Source organism: Cibotium barometz, chromosome 60 (genome assembly GCF_041138505.1).
Source record: "Cibotium barometz isolate CiBa-2024 chromosome 60, ASM4113850v1, whole genome shotgun sequence".
NCBI classification, from domain to species: Eukaryota; Viridiplantae; Streptophyta; class Polypodiopsida; order Cyatheales; family Cibotiaceae; genus Cibotium; species Cibotium barometz.
Window position 1 is genome coordinate 37,473,269 of NC_141105.1, and position 20,954 is coordinate 37,494,222.

General features: G+C 44.9%; 1 protein-coding gene across 1 annotated transcript in view; it reads right to left on the reverse strand.

Moving 5' to 3' along the window:
• LOC147605318 (DDRGK domain protein) overlaps positions 1 to 20,483 on the reverse strand; it is a 47,455-nt gene extending 26,972 nt beyond the window's left edge. Inside the window, exon 1 of the mRNA XM_086793855.1 lies at positions 20,300 to 20,483. Within this exon, the coding sequence (XP_086649981.1) occupies positions 20,300 to 20,410 (111 nt within the window). The 5' untranslated portion in view covers positions 20,411 to 20,483. The remainder of the gene's footprint in view (positions 1 to 20,299) is intronic.
• Between the last annotated feature and the right edge of the window lie 471 nt (positions 20,484 to 20,954).

Below are 20,954 nucleotides of genomic sequence, written 5' to 3' on the forward strand. Positions count from 1 at the left end.
GATGTAGATCACCAAGGAGCTGCCTTGATGCCCGGCCCGACTTCAGTGCCCATATTCTCTACCATTGGCTCTATGTTCTACCAAGCAAGGTAGCAACATCTTCAAGAGCACATAGGACAAGAGAAATACTACACATAGTACAAGAGAAATACTACACAGGGCGGCTAAACAAGGAGTCCTGCCCTTCTACTGAATAAGTGATGACAACACATTGTCCAATTAGCTTACCAGTCTTCATAGAAGTTGTTGCAAGCGGAAGCCTTCACGTTGGAAGCTTTAGAAGTGTTGATATCTTCGATTTGCCGCAATCCTTCGCAACAAAAGTCTTCAAGAGGATGAAGGGAACCCTGGGAAAGCTTCCCCTATGGTTCAACTTGAGAAAGGAAGGCTGAAATTAGGATTTTCAGCAAAAAGACCAAAAATTACAGCAAAAATGAGAGCTGTTTTGCTGAATTTCAGTCATTGGGAGTGAGTAGGAGAGTGATTAGCACTTGGAAACACTCTTGGAAGCTTGGAAAACACCCTAGCAAGTTGGGTATGGCTATGGAGAGCTTCGAAATGGAGAGAACAAAGTTTTCAACCTCCAAAAATCCTCATGAAGAGAAACACGAATTTTCTCTTAATAAGTAAGTGAATTGGGGTCCAATCAAGTGAAGGGACATGGGGAGATGCCCATTTATGAGTAAAAAGGGAGGATCAGGTCCTGGACATTGAGTCTTGTCCGTCTCGGGACTTCAGTGAGTGTGAACTTGGAAGCGGTCATAATTTATAAGTGACTTTTGGGCGCCCAAACTTTAATGAAGTGGGAACGCACTCACTTATAAATATTGGCTAAGTCCTAAGGGCTATTTGAGCCTAGATTGGGTAATACTTACCACCTGTTCACATGCCACACAACCATGTCAGCAGACAGTTTCACACGCACGGTTCACGGGCGGGCGTCCCCTTACCCGGAACTACACATTGGTAAGCAAGCATGAAAACAGAATGCAATTTCAATTGCAAGCAAGCACATAAAGATGCTATGCAATGCAACATTGGCATGAGCAATTTCCGTTCATGAAACCATATAAGACCAGGCGTTTCCAGGCAAGTATATGCGATACCAAACCCAGTGGAAAGCCAATCCTCCAGGCGTTTCTGGGCATGTACACAAAGGCACAAGTCCCAGCGGAAAGCCAAGTCCTCCAGATATTCCGAGCATGATACGTCAAGTCCCAGCGGAATATCATATCCAACTATACAGCATGACACGTGTCAATCACATGCATAGGCACATTCCATAAGCCATGGACACCAATCCAATATGTACATAGTGTGAAAGCAAGAGTGAACCATTCAGGTGGCCAAATGGTGACACCTAGCCTCTTCCAAAGACTAGCTTTCTCAAATTTCAACAATACCCAATCTCCTTCCTTGACTTGCATGTCTCTTCTATGCTTGTCAGCAGCCCTCTTATGCTTGCCTTGTGACCTTACAATGGCTGTTCGCACCTAAGCAAAGGCTACATCCAAGTCACGCACATACTCATCAGCTGGCAAAAATCTCATCCTTTGTACGAAGGATGGGTGGGAAGACCACTCTGCCATAAATAATCTCAAACGAGGCCTTCCCCGTGGAGGTATGAACTGTGTTGTTGTAGGCAAACTCTACAAGTGGAAGATACTTCTCCCACACAGTCTTTTGATCTGCGACATAACACTTCAATAAATCCAACACGGCTGAATTTGCAGCTTCACTTTGGCCATCCGTTTGGGGGTGATAAGTTGATGAAAACTCAAGCTTAGTGCCCATGTTATCAAATAAAGCCCTCCAAATGAGGCTCGTAGTCTTGGGATCTCTATCCCCAATGATGGATTTTGGCAAACCATGATGCTTGAATATGTGAGCAAGAAAAAGCTTCACCATATGATCAACTTTAATGGTTTTCTTGATAGGCAAGAAGTGAGCTTGCTTGCTAAACCTGTCCACAATGGTCCAAATAGCATCATTCCCATGCTGGGATCTAGGTAAATCCATAATGAAGTCCATAGTAATGCTTTCCCATGGCTACGAGGGAATAGGCAATGGCTGAAGCAAACCTAGAGGCTTTTGCCTGTCAAATTTCACCTTTTGGCAAGTAAGACATGCTCGTACATATGCCTCAATGTCTTTACGCATGCTTGGCCAAAAGAAATCTCTCAATCATGCGTGTAGTAGGCATGATACCTCTATGACCAGCATAAGGTGGAGCGTGACATTCCTCCATAACCTTTGGACGCATATCTTTCACCACACATAAGCAGTTATCCTTCATAAGATAACCCTCTTTGATCACATAAGAGGCATGTGAGTAACCAGCTATCAAATCAGTCCATATATGGCAAAAATCAGCATCCAAATGATATAAATCTCGCATAGTAAATAAGTCCCCATGAGAGGCCACTGAAACTGCAGCCACATAAGGCCTCCTGGACAATGTATCTGCCACTACATTCTTCTTTCCCGGAGTATGTACAATCTGAAAATGAAACATGGAAAGGAAGTTTGCCATTCTCAACTGCTTCTCCGAAAGCTTTGTTTGAGATAGAAAATATCTCAAGCTTTGATGATCTGTCTTGACTATAAATTCAGCCCCAAGAAGATAATGCTTCCATATTTGTAAGGCATAAATTACAGCCAAGAGCTCTTTTTCATAGATGTCCATATAAAGCTCGGCATCATGCAATCGACGGCTCTCATATGCAACTGCATGACCTTCTTGATTTACGACAGCCCCTATACAATTCCCACATGCATCACATTCCACCGTGAATGGCTTTTGCAAGTCGAGAACAATCAAGACGAGTCCACATATGATAGCATTCTTGAGTTGCAAAAAGGCATGTTGTTCCTTTGAAGTCCATTTAAAAGTGGCTTTCTTCTTTGTGAGATCATGTAAAGGCGTAGCAATCATAGCAAAATGCCTTATGAAGCACCTATAATATGAACATAATCCCATACAGCTACGTACCTCATGTACATTTTGCAACTCTGGCCAATTTCACATGGTTTCAATCTTGGCAGGATCCATTCTTACACCATCCTTGGATACAATGTGGCCCAAATAGTGTATCTCTGAAAGAAAGAACTCACTTTTCTTGGCATTAATGAAGAGTTTATGCTTCCACAACTCCTCAAACACTGTAGCCAAATGAGTCCTATGCTCTTGCTCATTCTTGGAGAAAACCAAGATGTCATCAAAGAATACACCTGTGAATTTTCGATGGGGTCGGAATATCCTATCCATCATACGATTGAATGTGGCTCGGGCATTGGTGAGACCAAAAGGCATCACCAAAAACTCATACAATCCAAAAGCTGTCCTGAATGCAATTTTGTGGACATCCTCTGACACCACTCGTATCTGGTGATAACCACTCTTCAAATCAATACGGATGAAACAAGCCAAGGCATCAAGCTTATCCAAGATGTCATCAATGCGCGGGATTGGAAATCTGTTCTTGATGGTGTGCTTATTTAGAGCTCTATAATCCACACACATGCGGAATGACCCATCTTTCTTTTGTACAAGAAGCACGGGATATCAAAAAGGTGAGGAGCTTGGCTGAACCAAACCTTTCTCCAAGAGCTCATTAACCTGCTTCGTAATCTCTTCTTGTTGTGCGGCACTCACACAATATGCGGGTTTGTTAGGTGGAGAACTACCTGGCACAAGATCTATGCGATGATCCTCGAGCCTTTGAGCAAGTAGTTCACCTAGCAATGCATCAACAAAACAATCTTTGTACGCATGAAGAAAATTCAACCTATCCTGAGTCAAAACATCCACATTTTCAAGACTTGGTTCAATGTTATCACAAACAAAAACCAAGTACGCTGAAAGACTCTTTTTCATTGCTTTATTAATTTGGATGTGAGATACAACTGGAATAGAATCCCCTTCCTTGCCAGCATCGATAACATGCATGTGGCCTTTATGCATAAAGGAAATTCTGTTTGCCTTGTACTCTTTGCAGGGCTCAAGCCTATGATGCCATGGCTTACCAAGCAATACATCACATCCATTAAGTGGAGCAACCAAGAGATGCTCATGATCAAGATAACCCTGAATATGTATGCGCAACTTCCCAATAAGTGGGGTAACCTGCACCTCTTTACCAACAAAGCAGCTTCTGCTTCAATTTGAGGCCCCATGTACTCAACTTCATCAATGCCCAAGGCGGCTGCCATCTGGGTAGAGATAAAATTATCTGTTGCACAATCATCAAACATAAATAGAGCGGGCTGATCCTTAATTTGACCCCATGCTTTGCATACCATCCTCTCTTTACCATCATGCTTCGTGTTTCCCTGCACATCGAGAACTGCATGCACATTTACTTTGGGTTGCTTGTCCTCATGCTTTTGTTGCGGTTGGGGCGTTGCCTAAACATATGCTCTTTATTGCCACAAGAAAAGCATTTCCCCTCCTTTGCATATTGCTCCCTTTGCTCGGGAGTCAAGCCAAATTTATTCTTCTTTGGCCCATGATCCTTGGAAGTGGTATTTTCAACTTTACCTCCGTTCTGGACTTCCCGAAAGCTCTTTTTAGGTGGCTGTCCACCTTTTTGCAGGTTTGGGACAGCCTTCTCTTTGCCCTTGGAACCACCTTGATCTTGCTTGATTTTGAGCACCAATTGCTCCGTAGCAAGAGCAGATGCTATAAGCTGTTGTAAAGTGTGTTTCGGGTGCAATTCAATGCCCGAACGATAGGCTGGTTGCAACCCAGAACGAAACTTTCTTTTCTTTTCATCCTTGAAGAGTTGCATGAAAGAAGTAACCTCCGGCAAAACTTTCCAAAATTTGCCCACACACTGCTGCACACTCTCATTATCCTTTTGATCAAGTCTATCCCACTTTAAGGTGAGTGTATGCTCTGCATTTGGTGGCAAGAATTGGGCATAAAATCTATCCTTAAACTCTTTCCAAGTGCAAATGGGGTCTTTGGTGGTCTTCTCAGTGATCCACCAATGGACAGCTATCCCCTTCAAAAACATGCTTGCATGACGGATCTTGGACTTCTCAGTGAAGTCCTCTTCACTAAATGCAATATCAAACTGAGCCACAAAAGCAAACACCTTAGAGGCATCAAACTCCCGCACCAAACGTCACTAACTTGTTCCCTGCCTTGAACTCCTTGAGCTTTTTGGCATGAGACTCAAGTTCTTGCCTCTTTCTCTTGCCCTTGTCCAACGGGGCAGCTCTCTCTGCATGAGCTTCAAGGGCAATCTTAGGTGTTTCACTAAGCCAAAGTGACATGGATCTTTGGTTCTTGTGGCCCCACTGCGTGTAACCTCGTTGAAAGATGCCTTGTCTCGCCATGAGACAACTCAATAGGCAAGGTCTTTTGGCTTGCATGCCGACCACTGTCCCCATGATGTACATACTTGGAATCCATATGGCCTTCAGCATGCATGAATCTGTTTCCTCCTGTGCCATGAGGAGTGGATGCATGGCGAGAAGTGACCGATACTGCTTTTTTATGCAAAAATGATCTCAGCCTTTGAGAGGCTGGGTCTCCATGCTTCAAACGGGGTGGATTCTTGAACATAAGCTATCCATCCTCTTCCTCTTGTAGGTCACCCTTTCGGATAAGATAAGAGAGTGCCAACTCCCTTGGCTTTTTGCCCACTTCTCGAGCCATAGACTCAAAAGTCATGTCCCATAGCATCAGCTTTCTTGGCTTCTATGACACTTTGTACATGGGAGTCTTCATGCAAGAATTTCAGCTCTTGCTCTTTTGCCTGCAAGAGCCTCTTCATGTGCTCCGACTCAGCCCTCAATGCATTGGGCTCTCCTCATGCATGGGTTCTTTACCATGTGATGGCTGTCCCATGAATGCACTGTCATAGACTCTCTCTAGAGACTTATGCCTTCCATGCAATGCATCGTAATCCAATGAAGCACTTGATTGGCCCCTCGAATTCGGCACTTCCAATGGGTTGCCTTGGCTGTCCATTGAGTCAAGTGTTCGTACTTGCTTCCGATCTCAAAACTTCGTGTCTCCTCTTCAGGAAGAGAGACGATTGGGCTCTGATACCAATGTGACCGCTTCCTAAAGGAGGCCTACGGATCAGAAGACAATATACACATATTTAGAACACTTAATTTAACTGATATTAAACAATGGAAACAACATCAGCAACATAAATACTGGAAATACTGAAAATACACATGACACCAGCACTGGAGCCGCAAAGGACCGACCCCCCCCTCAATACATTTTGTATTTCTTGGAGTATTTATATGTGCAAGTGTCACGGGCCTGATAGGCCAAATTTCTCCACCAAGGAGTGAAAACAACCAAACAAACTGGTTCAAGTCGATAAAGATGTGTTGGTAGGAGTAGATTCAAATCACAGGCTCATTCCCACCTTCACTGGGTGCACACCTGCCTTTCACTGGTCTTCCAGGACCGTGCACAAACAAGCACGCCCATACTAACGCAGGCAAAGTGGTACACCACAGAGGAAACGTTTCCCGATTCTCCCAGATAAGCTTTGCACCCGGTTTTTCCCCTATGTTTTTGTGCTAACCTTCACTAGCCCTCTGAACCTGAGGGCGCGGTTAGCACGCACACTTCGGGGAAAACAAACCAACAAGAAAATTTCCAAGGAATGGAAATGAAGAAGAAATTCTCTGTTCCTGCACTACACAAAACTTGTAGAACTTCAAACTTAATTTTAAAAGTTAAATTTTGCATAAATTTAAACATAGCACCTGGAGTAGCTGGTTGCAGATAAAACAATGGAAGAGTCCTTCCTCTATTTTGGAGCCTCGTTCTTTGGTTTCATTAGTAGCAGTTTGTACAACTAATAGGCTGTAGATAACACCATTTGCAACACCATATGCAAGTAAATCAACATCACCAGGTGTACACAAGCCAGGAGCGGCAGGGCTGAAAACTGAATTTGTATGGGCAGCAAGTACAGTTGATGTTTAGGCAGCAGGTACTGTACGGTCTGCAAGTACAATGGGTGCTACTGGTACAGCTATTACAGCAGGTACAACAGGCGGGTATGTGTGCAGCAGGTACAGACACGTGTGCAACCCTACAGGCAGGTACAACTGCAAGTACGGCGAGCGGGTGCTGCCCTGCAGACAAGTACAGCTGCAGGTACAATAGGGCAGCCGGTTCAGTTTGCAAGTGCTGCAGGTACAATAGGGGCAGCCGGCGAGTACCAAGAGGATGGAGAGAACCAGGCGATGGAGAGAGAAAGAGCAGGTGATGGAGGGCAAGTCCAGCCACCACCCACGTGGGGCTAAAAAGTTAATAACCCATGCAATACCTTTTTTTTAAAGGTTATAAAACCTTAAAACCACTTTTAATACTATGGGCACCCTCAAAAGAAAATGTCCAGTCCCTTTTTAAAATGTGTGTGAACACATTACCTTATAAATATTAAGGTTTACCATAGTTTATGGATTTTATCTTTTAAAAGGGTCAAAATGAAAATACTTACCACCTAGGTGTTCACACGCCACACCACTGAGACAACAAACAGCACTCCACGGTACACTGGGGGCGTCCCCGTCTAGTGTATTGGCATAGCATAACAGGCAGACACACACAAACAAGTCGTGCAAAAACAAATTTATGCATGCAGGCATAAATGCATGTGCACATATAATGGACGAAATCTCCCTTTCATGAAACTTGTACTACAAGAAGTTCCTGTCGGGCACAAAACTGGCATGACAGAAATATAAAGATAAGTCCTGGTCTTCCTATGGAGTGAAAGTCCCGTAGGTAAGACGCCATCCTGGCCATACATGGGTGGCACCAACAGGCTCCCATCCATACAGCACAAAGCAAGTCACACACGGGTGGCACGAAACTGGTTCTCGTCCATGTGACGCAACACTGGTCACACACGGGTGGCACTAATCTGGCTCCTGTCCATGTAACACCAAAAGACTGGCCCTTTCACATGGGACACTTGCTTGGTCCCATGTGAACAGAACTTAGTAAATTGATGGGAGATAAATTCACCACCATTGTCACTACGAGCAATCCCAATTGAGACGCCCATTTGATTAGTGACTAACCGAACTCATGTGGAAAAGTATTGGAAAGCGTCAGATTTATGCTTTAGGAAATATACCCACATGTACCTTGAATAATCATCAACAATCAGCATGTAGTAGAGAGATCCATTCAAGGAAGGGGTTGGGGATTGGCCACTCAAGTCAAAATGAATCAACCCGAGGATTCTCGAAGCACGATGAGTAGCATGTTGTGGGAATGGGGACTGCTGTAGACTGAAACGCAGACCTGTAGGGATGATGCTGGACTGAAACGCAGGCTGAATGCTGATGCTGGACAGAAAACGCAAGCTGAATGCTGATGCTGGACAGAAAACACAGGGCTGTAGACTGAATTCTGGCCTGAATAGATGCTGAAAGCAGGCAACTGTTCACATGCAGAAAACGCAGGTATCTTATGCTGATTTGGGGCTGATCTGATGCGCTTATGGCTGTAGGGACTGCTGAATAGCATGCGTTGGAGAACCAAGGTTGGCTGAAGCAAACTCAAGCTCTCCAAGGGCTGGATGAGACTAGTCTAGTGCTGAAGGCAAGGGAACTCCTAGGGCTGAGGAGGAAAGCTCTTAGCACACTGAAGACTAAATGAGAAACTAAGCCCTATGCAAGCCTATTTATACTAACTAGAGGTTGGTCAAGTTGGTTGGTCATTTAATAAAGTTTATATTTATAAATGACAATAAATGCTAAATAAATACCAGAAAATATGAAAAAAATACCAGATAAATCCTAGTAAATTCCCTAAGGCTTCTGGGATGTTCTAAATGATGCACAGGCATATGAATGCATATTATGAAGGATGCAGAGTGCTTTCTGATGCAAACCCTAAGGCTTCTACTGACTCTACATGCATGAATGATTCTCTCCAAGTGGGTTAAGGGACTTGACTGACTGACTGACCCGCTAAGGCTGAGGAATGACCTACGTAGCTCGTGCCTGACTTATCCTAGACTGAGGATGTACCATGGGGTCACGGCGTACGACAAATATCATCCTACTGGGTTCTAATACTGTACAACTGTTGCACTGCTGATGATGAGCCAGTTTGTCACCATGCACTGAGTGCAAAGTGCATGTGACAACGTTGAGAGATGAAAATGTCAGCATTGCGTGCCATATGGTGAGTAGCTCCACTGTCAACTACCCAAGTGACAGGATGACCACAAGGAAGAGTTGGATGGGCCTCAATGATTGGCACATAAGGATTGTCAGGTAACTGATAGATCTGAATGAAGGCAGAGGCTTTCCCCCACGGATGGCCTTGTTTAGGCCTTTGTTTCTTCTTTCTAGAGTAGTGGCTAGAATCAACCTTAAATGTGACCTAAGCAATATTGGCCGAGGGGCCGGGATGAGGTGTAAGGGAAGACCAGTCAGACATCTCTTCAGGGGTGGCGAAAGAAACTGACTGGGAAGGTGGGGCTTGAGCAACCCGACTAGTGGATCGCCGCTGAGAGGAATGCAGCCAAGTAGAACCATTTCCTTGTTGCTGGTTCCTTGGAGGGGAGCCTGGCAGAGTAGGTGCTGGATTACTACCCCCTCTGGATCTCCAATTTGGGGCATTGCTACCACCTTGGTAGGTTTGGCGGGTGGAGGTAGTGGGGTTGGAGGTGTTGCCTCTATTTTCCTTGGCTTTAAAAACACACTCATCATCAAAATGTCCAAGCATTTGGCAATAAGTGCAAAATCTATTCTTTTTGGGAATATTTTGCCAGTGGGGAGTGGGTGTTGAGGCAGGATTTTTGGAATCAGTATTGTTGCCGGGAGGTTTGTGGCCTTGATTTCCTAAGTTGTTGTTCCCTTTCCCTTGCTGTCCTTTTTGAGTAGAGGTGGCATTGGACACAAGGGCCCCCTCTTGAGTGGAGGAAGAGGATGACTTCTTGCGATGAAATTGGTCATGCAACCAAGCAAAGCGCAAGAGTTGGCACTCACACTCATATAGGTTAGGCATAGGTTCTAAACTAATGGTTTGTGTGACAAAAGTAAAGAAGCTAGGCAGCAACTTGTTTAGTAAAGTGATAACCTAATCTTCCTGGGACTTGGCAGAACCAGTAGTGGCATACTCGGCGTTAAGGTGCCGATATTCAGCAACTTTGATGGTCAGAAACCCTGGAGAGGGCACATAATTGGGAAAAACACTAGTGCCAGAGATGGGTCGGTAAACCACCTGATACCCCGGAATGCTAGGTGGTACCGCAGTGCCAGAGAGCATAATGCTGAAAGATAACTAGGATGGGTAGAACCCATACTCAAGACCCAAAGGAGGTGCAGGCAGTGACGACTGCATGCCAACACAAGTAGGAAGAGATATGGGTTGGGAAGGAGGGTTTTGTGTTTGAATTTGAGCAGTTTTCCATAACACATTAGAAGTAGGAACAAAAAGTGAACCAGAGGAGAAAACAATGTTACCTCCTTGAACACCAGAAGTCGGAGAGTGAATTATACTCCTAGACCCTCCTCTGTTTGGTGGGTTCACAAAATGCCAGGGATTGAGGGTAGTTGATGGTACCGTTTGTTGAACCTGTGCTACAGAAGAAGATACCCAGGTAGAGTTAGGAACATACGTACTAAAAGGCACATACGAACCTGACACGGTCACCGACAGGGATGATGATGGATCTCCGAGCGACCTGAGAAAAAGTCCCATACCGAAGTCCAGTTTGTCGACTAGAATGAGAAGTAGAGCTCTCTAATTGAGGCTGAATACCTGGGTCCAATACTGGCACACTGGCTGTGGGCATGTACCCTCCTCTGGAAGTAACGGCTGATGATGCAAAGGGGATTAAGAGGGAGTTCACCGCTCCATACAATCCACCCCAAAATGGTGTCTCAGAGGGGATGGATAGAACCATACAGGAAAATATCAGAAGCATGTTGTCAAATGCTGGTTTGCCTAATGGGTTTTGGGCAAAAGCATTAGCCACAGTGGTTCATCTAATTAACAGGTCACCTAACAAGAAGTTAGAGTCGAGGGTTGCCAAAGAGGTATGGTCTGGGAAGCCACCCTCTTACAAGCATCTTAGAGTCTTTGGCGGCAAAGCCTTTTGCCACATTCCTAAAGAGTTTAGAGATAAGCTGGCACCAAAGTCAAAGAAATGTATATTTCTAGGCTATGGAGAACCTGGTGAGATGGGTTTCAGACTATGGGATCCAGAGGCTAGGAAGATAGTTCGCTGTTGAGGGCGTCATTTGCTTGTTACCTTTTTGTCATAGTCGTTTGGGTGTTATCCTTTTTTGGTCATAACGGTTGTACAACTCATGGCTTATTTATGGGAAGTGGCTGGTGGCATTAAACGGGCATCTTTTGAAAGAGAGAACGTGAAATGTAGTTATGAGGGGAATCGTGTATGCAACTGGGAGAAAGAAGAAAAGGAGAGACGATGAAGTTGTGGATATGAGAAGAGGGCTGAAGTCTGTCAGTTTCTCTGTTGGTGGCTATGGCTGGTCATCTCCCAATGAAAGACCTCGAACAGGGCTCTCCAATGAATGAGGAGTCCCATCCTCCGTGTGATCTATATCAGAATAAGGAGAGTCAATATCTGGTATGAAAGGCTGGTTCTCCAGAATCGAGGGTAGACGATCCATGCTATGTACTCTCGAGGTCTTCAATCCTTTTGCTCACGATAGCTCTAATACCATGTGAGGGCAAAAGAGACCAAAGGATCAAATATATGAAAGATCAGAGCAAATTACACCGCATGCAATGGTGATATGTATATAAAAGATGAAGTCCACTACGGGAGCTCTATGTGAGACTCCGAACGAGCAGAGAAGGTGGATTGATGTGGATGGATGTATGGATGATGTGGATTGGTGTGGATGGATGTATGGATGATGTGGATTGATGTGTGGATGATGCGATTGGATGTGATTTGATGTGGGAATGATATGATGTGTGGATTGATGTATGGATGATGTGGATTGGTGTGGGTTGGTGTGGATGGATGTATGGATGATGTGGATTGATGTGTGGATGATGCAATTGGATGTGATTTGATGTGGATGACGTGTGGATGATGCAATTGGATGTGATTTGATGTGGGAATGATATGATGTGATAGGGATCGATGAAAAAAAATCTGTCCCAAAAAACGCAGATGACAATCCCGAAGTAAGCCTGATGTAAGTGCCGATATATGCCTAATGTAGGGCTAAGAAGTAAGCGCTAATGTATCCCTGATGTAGGGCTGAGATGTGAGCGCTAATGTAAGCACTTGTGTCCTCATGGTTGCTGATGTAAAAACGCTGAAGTAAGCTGTGGTGAAAAATGCAGATATATGCACCATGGACCAGCAGCAGCAACTCGTGATAAAACGCAGAGGAACACTACAGATGAAAACGTCCAGTTCAGTAGCAGCAGGGAAGGGTTTCACCTGTTTGTAGGCAGCCTGTTTCAACACCAGCAGCCGGTACAGAAAGAAGGACAGTAAAGTGCTGTATCTCGCGGCGGTGCCCAGGGGACTAGGGCCTTTGACACACTTGTTGATACCATCAATGCATATTAAAACATTTAAACATTTAAACATAAAAGCTGGACAAAACATCCACAAATGCTGAAAATGGTGACACCGCATAGAGGCCGGAATGGGCCAACCCCCCCCTTGAAGTATTTTATTACCCAAGGAGAATAATTTCATGTACAAGCTTTGAGGGCCTTACTCTCCCCACGGGAGATGCCGGATTATCCATATACAAATGCCATAACACAGCCCAACACGAGGCAACCAAGCCGGAACATAGGCTGTAGAAATGCCGAGCCAACAATATAATCCATATACCTCCGTGTGGGTACTGATTCTTCCCCAAAAACCACGGGTCTTCATGCAATAGAGCTGGTACAGCAAGTACAACTCCATTCAGCCGATACAGCAGGTACAATGGCTGGTACTGCCGGTACGATGGCTGGTACTGCAGGTACGATGGTTGGTACAGCAGGTATAGCAAGTACAAATGCTGGCGCAGCATGTACAGTGACTAGTACAGCAGGTACAATGGCTAGTATAGCAAGTACAGAAGCTGGTACATCCAATACAATGGCTGGTACAACAGGTACAAAGGCTGGTACAACAAGTACAATGACTAGAAATCATAATAAATGATTAAATACCCTTGCCTTCAGTATTTCTTCACGATGGAAGCCTCCAAAACAGTCCCCAACAGCCCGTATTCTTCATGGGCAGCCTTCAAGAGAGAGAGAAAGAGAGTAGCCATCATTAGGGCAGCCTGTAACGGTGGTAGAGGCTAGTGTGCAGCAAGAGAGCCTCTATTAATGAAGAGAGAGGGCTCCACTTTATAGATTTGGGCCTCCCATGAGCTAAAATGGCAAGAGAAGGCTACAATGACAAGTGGAGAGCCACACAATAGCTGAAGTGACAAGTGCGAGGCCACTTGTCTCACTTTGATCCACTTTCTAACAAGTGTCAAGCCACTTGTCTCACTTTGGTGGTCCACTTTCTTGCCACATGTCGCAATCTAAGAGATGGATCCTTCCATAAACTTTCTCTCTAAAAATATCCCAACTGGTAGACATTCTGTCATAGGCACTTTGCCAACTCTTGGTATCTGCTCAATTCCAGATGTAATGACGTGAACAGAATTTCCATCGAAGTCAGGCCAAAAATAGCAACTCTCTTAAATTTTAGGAGTCCAGTAGCTTACATGTGTAAGTTACTGCCTATAGAAAAGAATTACTCGGTCTACGATCGAGAACTCCTCGCAGTCATTCAGGCCTTGAAACGTTGGAAACATTGGAAACATTTCCTTTATGGCCGTGAATTTGAGGTTCGCACTGACCATCAGGCATTACGTTGGCTTCAAACAATGCCGAGTACACAATGGAGTGACCGACAGCACCGTTAGAGCCAGATCTTCTAGCAATTTGGTGGTATGATCGAGTACCTTCCAGGAAAGGCCAACCCAGTAGCCGATGCTTTGAGAGCAGGAAGGGATAAGTGACTTTGATTCAGCCCACTAGACTCGACCTCGCTAGTACAGGACTAGATGACATGAAGCACACGTACTCAGATTCCAAGGAATTCGGCACACAGTGGGAACAGGAATTGGAGACCACAGGACCATGCCACTTTTTGATACGCGAAGGTTGGCTTTTCGGCCGACTTTGTGTCATGAAGTCGTTCAGGGCAGCTCTTCTCCATGATGCCCATGACGCCATCGCTGGTGGTCATCGGAGCATGAATTCGACTCTGGAGAAGTTAGAAAGGCATTATTATTGGCCAAGAATGAGGCGAAATGTGTTTACACATGTGCAACAATGTGACATTTGTCAGAAAGTGAAAGCTCCTCATGGGGTAAAGGCTATAACAACCCTATCTTCTTCGATTCCTGAAGAACCTTTCCAAGATATATCCATGGATTTTGTCACGAATCTACCTCCCAGTCTAGATAAGCATCATAATACTCAATGCTTGACTATTGTTGATAGATTTAGCAAATTTGTTATGCTTATTCCTTGCAGGGCCAATGTAACCGCCGAGAATGTTGCCCATTTGTTTATTCAACATCGGTACCCGATTGGTGGGATCCCTAGAACCATAGTGTCAAACCGAGATGCCAAGTTTACCAATCATTTTTTAAGGACATTGTTTGATAACTTTGGTACTAAATTGAATTTTTCCAGTACATTTCACCCACAAACTGATGACCAGACATAAATCTACAACCAATTGGCCAAACTCCATACGAAGCAGTGTTTAGAAGACCATTCCAGTTGCTATTGACGAGAATCTCGTCTTCAGTATTTGAAGCGAATAAAATGCCGGAGTCTTACCAGGAGATTTTGGAGTCAGTGAAAGACAGGTTGGCTAAAGCACAAGAGGCCTACACTTGACAGGCCAACAAAGACTGAAGGGATATGAAGTTCTCAAAAGGAGATTGGGTTTATCTTTAGATCATGAAGTAAAGATTGAAACAGGTGGGCAAGCGATGCCCAAAGCTATCATTCAAGAGCTTCGGACCTTTTCCCATCCAGAGAAAGATTAACGAGGTTTCAATGAAGTTGAAGCTGCCTCCGAGCTGGACTATACATGATGTGTTCCGTGTCAGTTGGCTAAAACCGTATGCAGGTTGAAACCGATCCCGTCGAGTGGGAAAGACTCCGTTGGACACCCACACGCTTAATAGCACAACTTTAAAACCACAAATTTGAAATGGACAACTTAATACAACTTGAAATTTAAATGAAATGAAATGGAAAGATGGACACCAGCACTGGGGCCGGAACGGGCCGATCCCCCTCAATATATGATATATTTATTGGGAGTATTTAATAAATACAATGCTCCATGGGTTCCAAGAACCAGATAATGTCCATGTACATATGAAAACAGTACCAAACAAATAGGCTCGAAGTCGAATTTCGATGTAGAAGCTTGAAGCAGAACGACCACTAGTGTGGTCCAATCTCTACGGTCCTGTGCTTTCACTGGACTCCGCGGAGAGCGCCTCACTGGTGTTCCGAGACCACGCACAAACAGGCGCTCTCGTACTAACGCCTGGCTCTCCCGATCTCAGCACCTTTGGACCGAGGTTCTCCAATAGAGCTTGGACAACCCGGCACCGAACGGGTGTGGCCGTAGAGGGAGTCGGGAACCCCTTATCAGATTTAAATACAAAATACTTTACTAAAATCTGAAATTCACTTACTTGTGGATGGCTGAGGAAGTCCAATACTCATGTGTACAGTTACATGAGAGAAAAAACACCAGTTGTAGCCACTTGAAGACGGAAGACGCCGCCTTTGAAAAGGAAGTGCAACATGTAGAGTACAGTCGCCTGGAGAAGAAGTAATGACTTGCTGACTGGCTGCTGTGCACAGCCACTTGTGTGCAGCCGCCTACTATGCTGTGGGCAAACGGGTGCAGTCTGCTGAAGAAAAGATGCGATGCTAGCTGGAGAGGTGACCCACGATGGCCTGCAAAAAGGAACAAGCAGCGCAGCCAGCGGTTATTCTGTCGCCTGTAGGAGCAGAGGCAGCACGCTGAGTAGAAACAGTCGCCTCTGTGCTGCTGTAATGGCCTGGCTGCAGTATACAGTCGCCTGGCTATGACCGGAAGAGAATATGGCCAAACAGCCGGCTGTAGCAGGACTGAAGCGCAGGTGGCAGCTATTGGCTAAGGGTCGCCTACAGTCTCTGGAGGTACAGCCGCCTATAGTAGCACATGCGCAGCAATCGCCAGTGAAAAGGCATGCGCAGCCACTCTAGCCTGTGGAGTCGCCAGCACTGATGGAGAAGAAAACATGCGCAAAGGAATGGTCGCCGGTTAGAGAACGAGCGCAAGGTTGAAATGATCCGTCGGGTGGTGTGTCCACGTTTGAAGGATGGAAGCGATTTAATAAAATTAAAGTGGAGTCTTCTCTAGTGAATTCCACGCATGCATGTGGGGGGACTAGTGTGGGTAGGTGACCATGCCCACCCCCACACTCACTTAAAAGTGGGGCTCCCCACCTTGGCCCCTAAGTGGGTGCCCAAAGGGGGTGCCCACTTTTAAATAAATGTGAACACCTAACCTTATAAAATAAGAGGTTAGAAATAAAATAATAAAAACAACGTGTGCAACATACTTACCACCTGTTCACATGCACCAAAACTCGTCAGAATACAGAGCAGACTTCACGACAGGTGTCCCCGCTCAGTAAGTAACACGTCAAGCAGGCAAACACACAAATACATGTCATGCGAAAACAGTTTCAAACATGCAAAATATGTATGCATGTGCAAATAGTAACATGGACATATCTCCCGTTCATGGAACAAGTACAAAATATCTGTCGGCACAAAACTGGCACGACATAAAAACATAAAAACCTGGTTTTCCTATGGAGTCACAGTCCCATAGGTAAGACACAGTTCCAGGCACGAGTCTCCCTATGGTGTGACAGTCCCATAGGCAAAACACGGCACGAATACTGGCTCTTCCATGGTGTGACAATCCCATGGGTCGAACACAGTCCAGGTCATACACGGGTGGCACTGGTCTGGCTCCCGTCCATACGACACCATCCTGCTAACACACGGGTGGCACCAGTCTGGCTCCCGTCCATGTCAGCAAAATACTGGCCTCTTCACACGAGACACCGGCCTGGCCTCAAGTGAACGAGACGCAAAAACTGGAGATGGACCAAATGGTCGGCCAATTGGTGACACAGGTCCAATCCCTTCAGAAGTGAAAGACGAAGCAGAACCAGATATCATTGATGAAGCTGAAGTGATGGTTCCAGAACAAATCCTTTTGCACCGCTTCAAGCATGGCTCAGGTCAAAGACAAAGACAGTTCCTCACAAAGTTTCAGGACCGAGGGACCCATGAAGCGGTATGGCCTGACAAAGAGTTCTTCGACGGCTATCCGGCTTTATTGACGGACTATTTGGAGGCTATGCAGCTTCCGTCAAGTTAAGCAAAAGGGGATGTCACGTGCATTCCACACTCGGATGCCACGTGGACATATCTGAACAAGAAGGTGCAGGACCTGGAGTGGAAACTGGTCCCATGTGAGCCTAGTTCGGGACGAGTCAGCCAGGGTTCCACTGTATGCGTCCAAGGTCAAGTGTGCATTGTCCTGCACATGAAGCAGTGCCAATCTGCACTGTGAGTCTCCCTCTCGGATGATGTTAGTTGTTATGTGTATCTGGTATGCTACTGGATGCCATACCTCTATGTAGGCATGTAGGTTTTGCATGTAGAGATGGGGCCATCCCATAGGGCTACCCCAAGACCATTAGTGTGGGCATGGGGGAGGTGTAGAACCACCCCCAAGGGGCCACGAGGGCCCCGGCTATGCCTACCAGCCATGTGTTGGACTGGAAGGGACTGTCGGCCAGCCCTATGGCCAGTAGGCAGCCAGCCGACTGGCCCCAGGCCCTACAAGGGCTGTCGGCCAGGTGTGGGACAGCCGGGAGCCCACAAAGGCTGCCCAGCAGCCAATAGCCTATGCGTAGAGTGGCCAGCCCACTTGCATAGTATGAAGGCATTTAAAACATTTTATTGCTATTTTTCACAAGTCGTGAGCATTTAATGCTGCCACCAAACTTCATGCTGCTGGGCCAACTGGGTACCTGAGAGGGTGTAAAAGGTCAGCCATGATTTCATTCATTCCATCTCATCAATCACAAAGTGCTGAAGCATCTCAAGGGCCCAGACAGCCAAGGGAGAAGCTAACACAAAGGGTGAAAGCTGAAGGTCAAGGGCAGGGGTTTTACCTCAGCCAAAACAGGTCAAAGTTCAGTCTTTATTTTCTGATTTGCATCATTCTAATAAAGCAAATACACCATTCGTGGTGGGGGCACTACATAGGGTATTTGGGACCCAATATTGTGTCCTCTCCTACTCTCTCTCTCTCTCTCTCTCTCTCTCTCTCTCTCTCTCTTCTGCACATCTACTTCAGTTTTGTGCGTTATTTTCATCATGAAAGATTGCTGAATTCTGAGCATTAAAGTTACCGATTCAACCCCGAAGCTTCTGCATGTTACAAAACATACCATCACAACTGACATCTCGATTTCTTGTTCAATGATAGTTTCTAGCTTGTTTTTCATGTTCCCGTCAATGTGAATGGGGACTGTTCAAAGCAGCAGTGTTAAACCTTAGCATAAGCAAAAAGTATGTCATTAGCAGCCCGACCAGTGCATATGCAGCCAACTTGCAGAATGCCCACTTATTGAAAGCCTCCCCTGCTTCTTTTCTTCAACAGCTCCGTTGTTGATTTCAGCCCTTGCTGTCCAGCCATTCCTTCAGGCCCCAGAACATCAGCAAAACCGTAGCAAGATCGGTTCCCCTTCAGTTGCAGCAGCCAGCATTCATTTGTTAACAGAGGTTTACAGAGACCTATGCAAGTTCTTTATTTTCAATCTCCACCTTCAGCCATAGTTTATGGCAGGCTTGTACAAACGCCATTTAAAAGTAATATAGTTTGCAGTAGTTAAGGTATCTGTATGAGCTAGTGAATTACTACAAGCCTTCTGTTGCTGCTTCATTTCTGTTATTCACTTGCACTTTAAAAAACAGGCCTTACACCAACCTATTCAAATTGCAAAGGTTAAAATATATTTGAAGCTATAGGAGTGGATGTGACTCAGCTTAGCGCTCCTCTAGAGGCATCAAACTGAGTTGATAGTTGTGATTCTTGCTCAAATTTGAACATACAAATGGCCAAGATTCACACATTATCAAACATATATATCATGTTAAAATACATGAACTAATCCATCAAATTGAATAAGAAGTCATGCGCTGGCCAATACACATCACAGATACTGATGAGTTAGAACATTGATTCTAAAGTTTCGCACTTGGAAAACAAATGATGAAAAACTACAGGCTATTCCTCCCCTGCCATAATGCCAGTTTTTACTTCCATGCTGCCTGTCCTTTCCCTGTCACATCACTGCTGGGAGTAACAAAGAGTTAGCAATCAACCTATGAAGAGGATTAATATTTCTGTGCTATCGATATGGCCAAGGGTCTAAATAAGTGAACTAATTTGCCCATAACGCCCCTTGAATACATGGAGAGTTGAACTAATGTATACACCGGTGGCATGCATCTTGTATGCGATCTGGGACTAAAAATCTAGCCCATAAATTGGGTTGTGGATTGCCGAACTCTGTTGGTGGTGGCTATCGTGCATGGTATGGAACATGTAAGGTGGTTTGCCTAAGTGAAAGATGGTTTAGAGATGTGAAGGCCACAGGTCCTGAGCTACCACAGCTATGGTTGGATAGGTGATACCGTGTGGCTGCTGATCTCTGGGTTCTTAAGTTAATCTCTCTAGCAAGTGTTGTCTGGTTGGTTTGAAAGTTAAGGTCTGAGGTCGCAACATTCCCCTTCCCTCATAAACTTGTGACAAAAAGGCATTAACCAGATTATGCACTCATAGAAGGGCTTAGGTCATTGATATTTTATGATATTAAAATTACATAAAAGATTTTCAAAGCACACACTTGCATGTATACTTATGCAAATAGGTTAAAACCAAAAACCAGAGAACTGAGCCAAACAAGATATTTTCAAAAGGGTAGGCACAAGAGCATGGAATAAGATGCGAATTGGCGGCAAAGATATGAACAATTTTTGCAGGAGAGGATGGTGTTCCGCGGCGCCGGATGGGGGTTGGGGAGGGAACGGGGGGAAATTTGACGATTTGATACAAATTGGCAGTGCAGCGTATGATTAATGAATTGGAAAATGTTTTAAGCATAAGCAAGAAGAAAGATTCGGGCTAACCTCGCGTGTGTCTTGTTGGGCGGCATGGCGGTGGCGGCGGCGACTGAAGAGAAGCAAGGGAACGAGGAAGAGGAGCAAGAGGGTGCTGATCAAGCCCACCAGCGGATCCATCGCAAGTCAATTTGCAAAACCCTCTCTCTCTCTCTCACTCATGTATACGTCAGCTTGATAACATTAATTAATTCTTTTTAGGTGGTGCATATTCACTCAAACCTCTTTATAAGGTTGCAAACCTTTTAAAGTCTATGGTGACAAAATTTACATTTTCTATTGCCAAAGCTTTAATTAATACATACCCTATACCTTAAGGTATCCCTCTCTCCCTACCTCTCCCCTTGAAGTGAAAAAGAATGAGCCCTTTTGCCTTTTTAAAGAAAATCGTGAGCCCAAAAAAGAAAGATTATGGAGGACATCATGAGCCCAAAAAAAAAAGAAACATTATGGAGGACATCAACCTTTAAAAATATAAAGTAATGGAGGCTAACATAGATAGAAAGAAAGCAAAAATAGAAAGCATGTGGACCCAACACCATTTCCATTTTTGACCTTACAAAAAACCTTAACAAACATAACAAAATTTTGGTGCGTTGAACCCAAGGTTTGTACACACCAACTAATTAATTAATCACAAAAAAACGTTTTGGGTGCATATTAG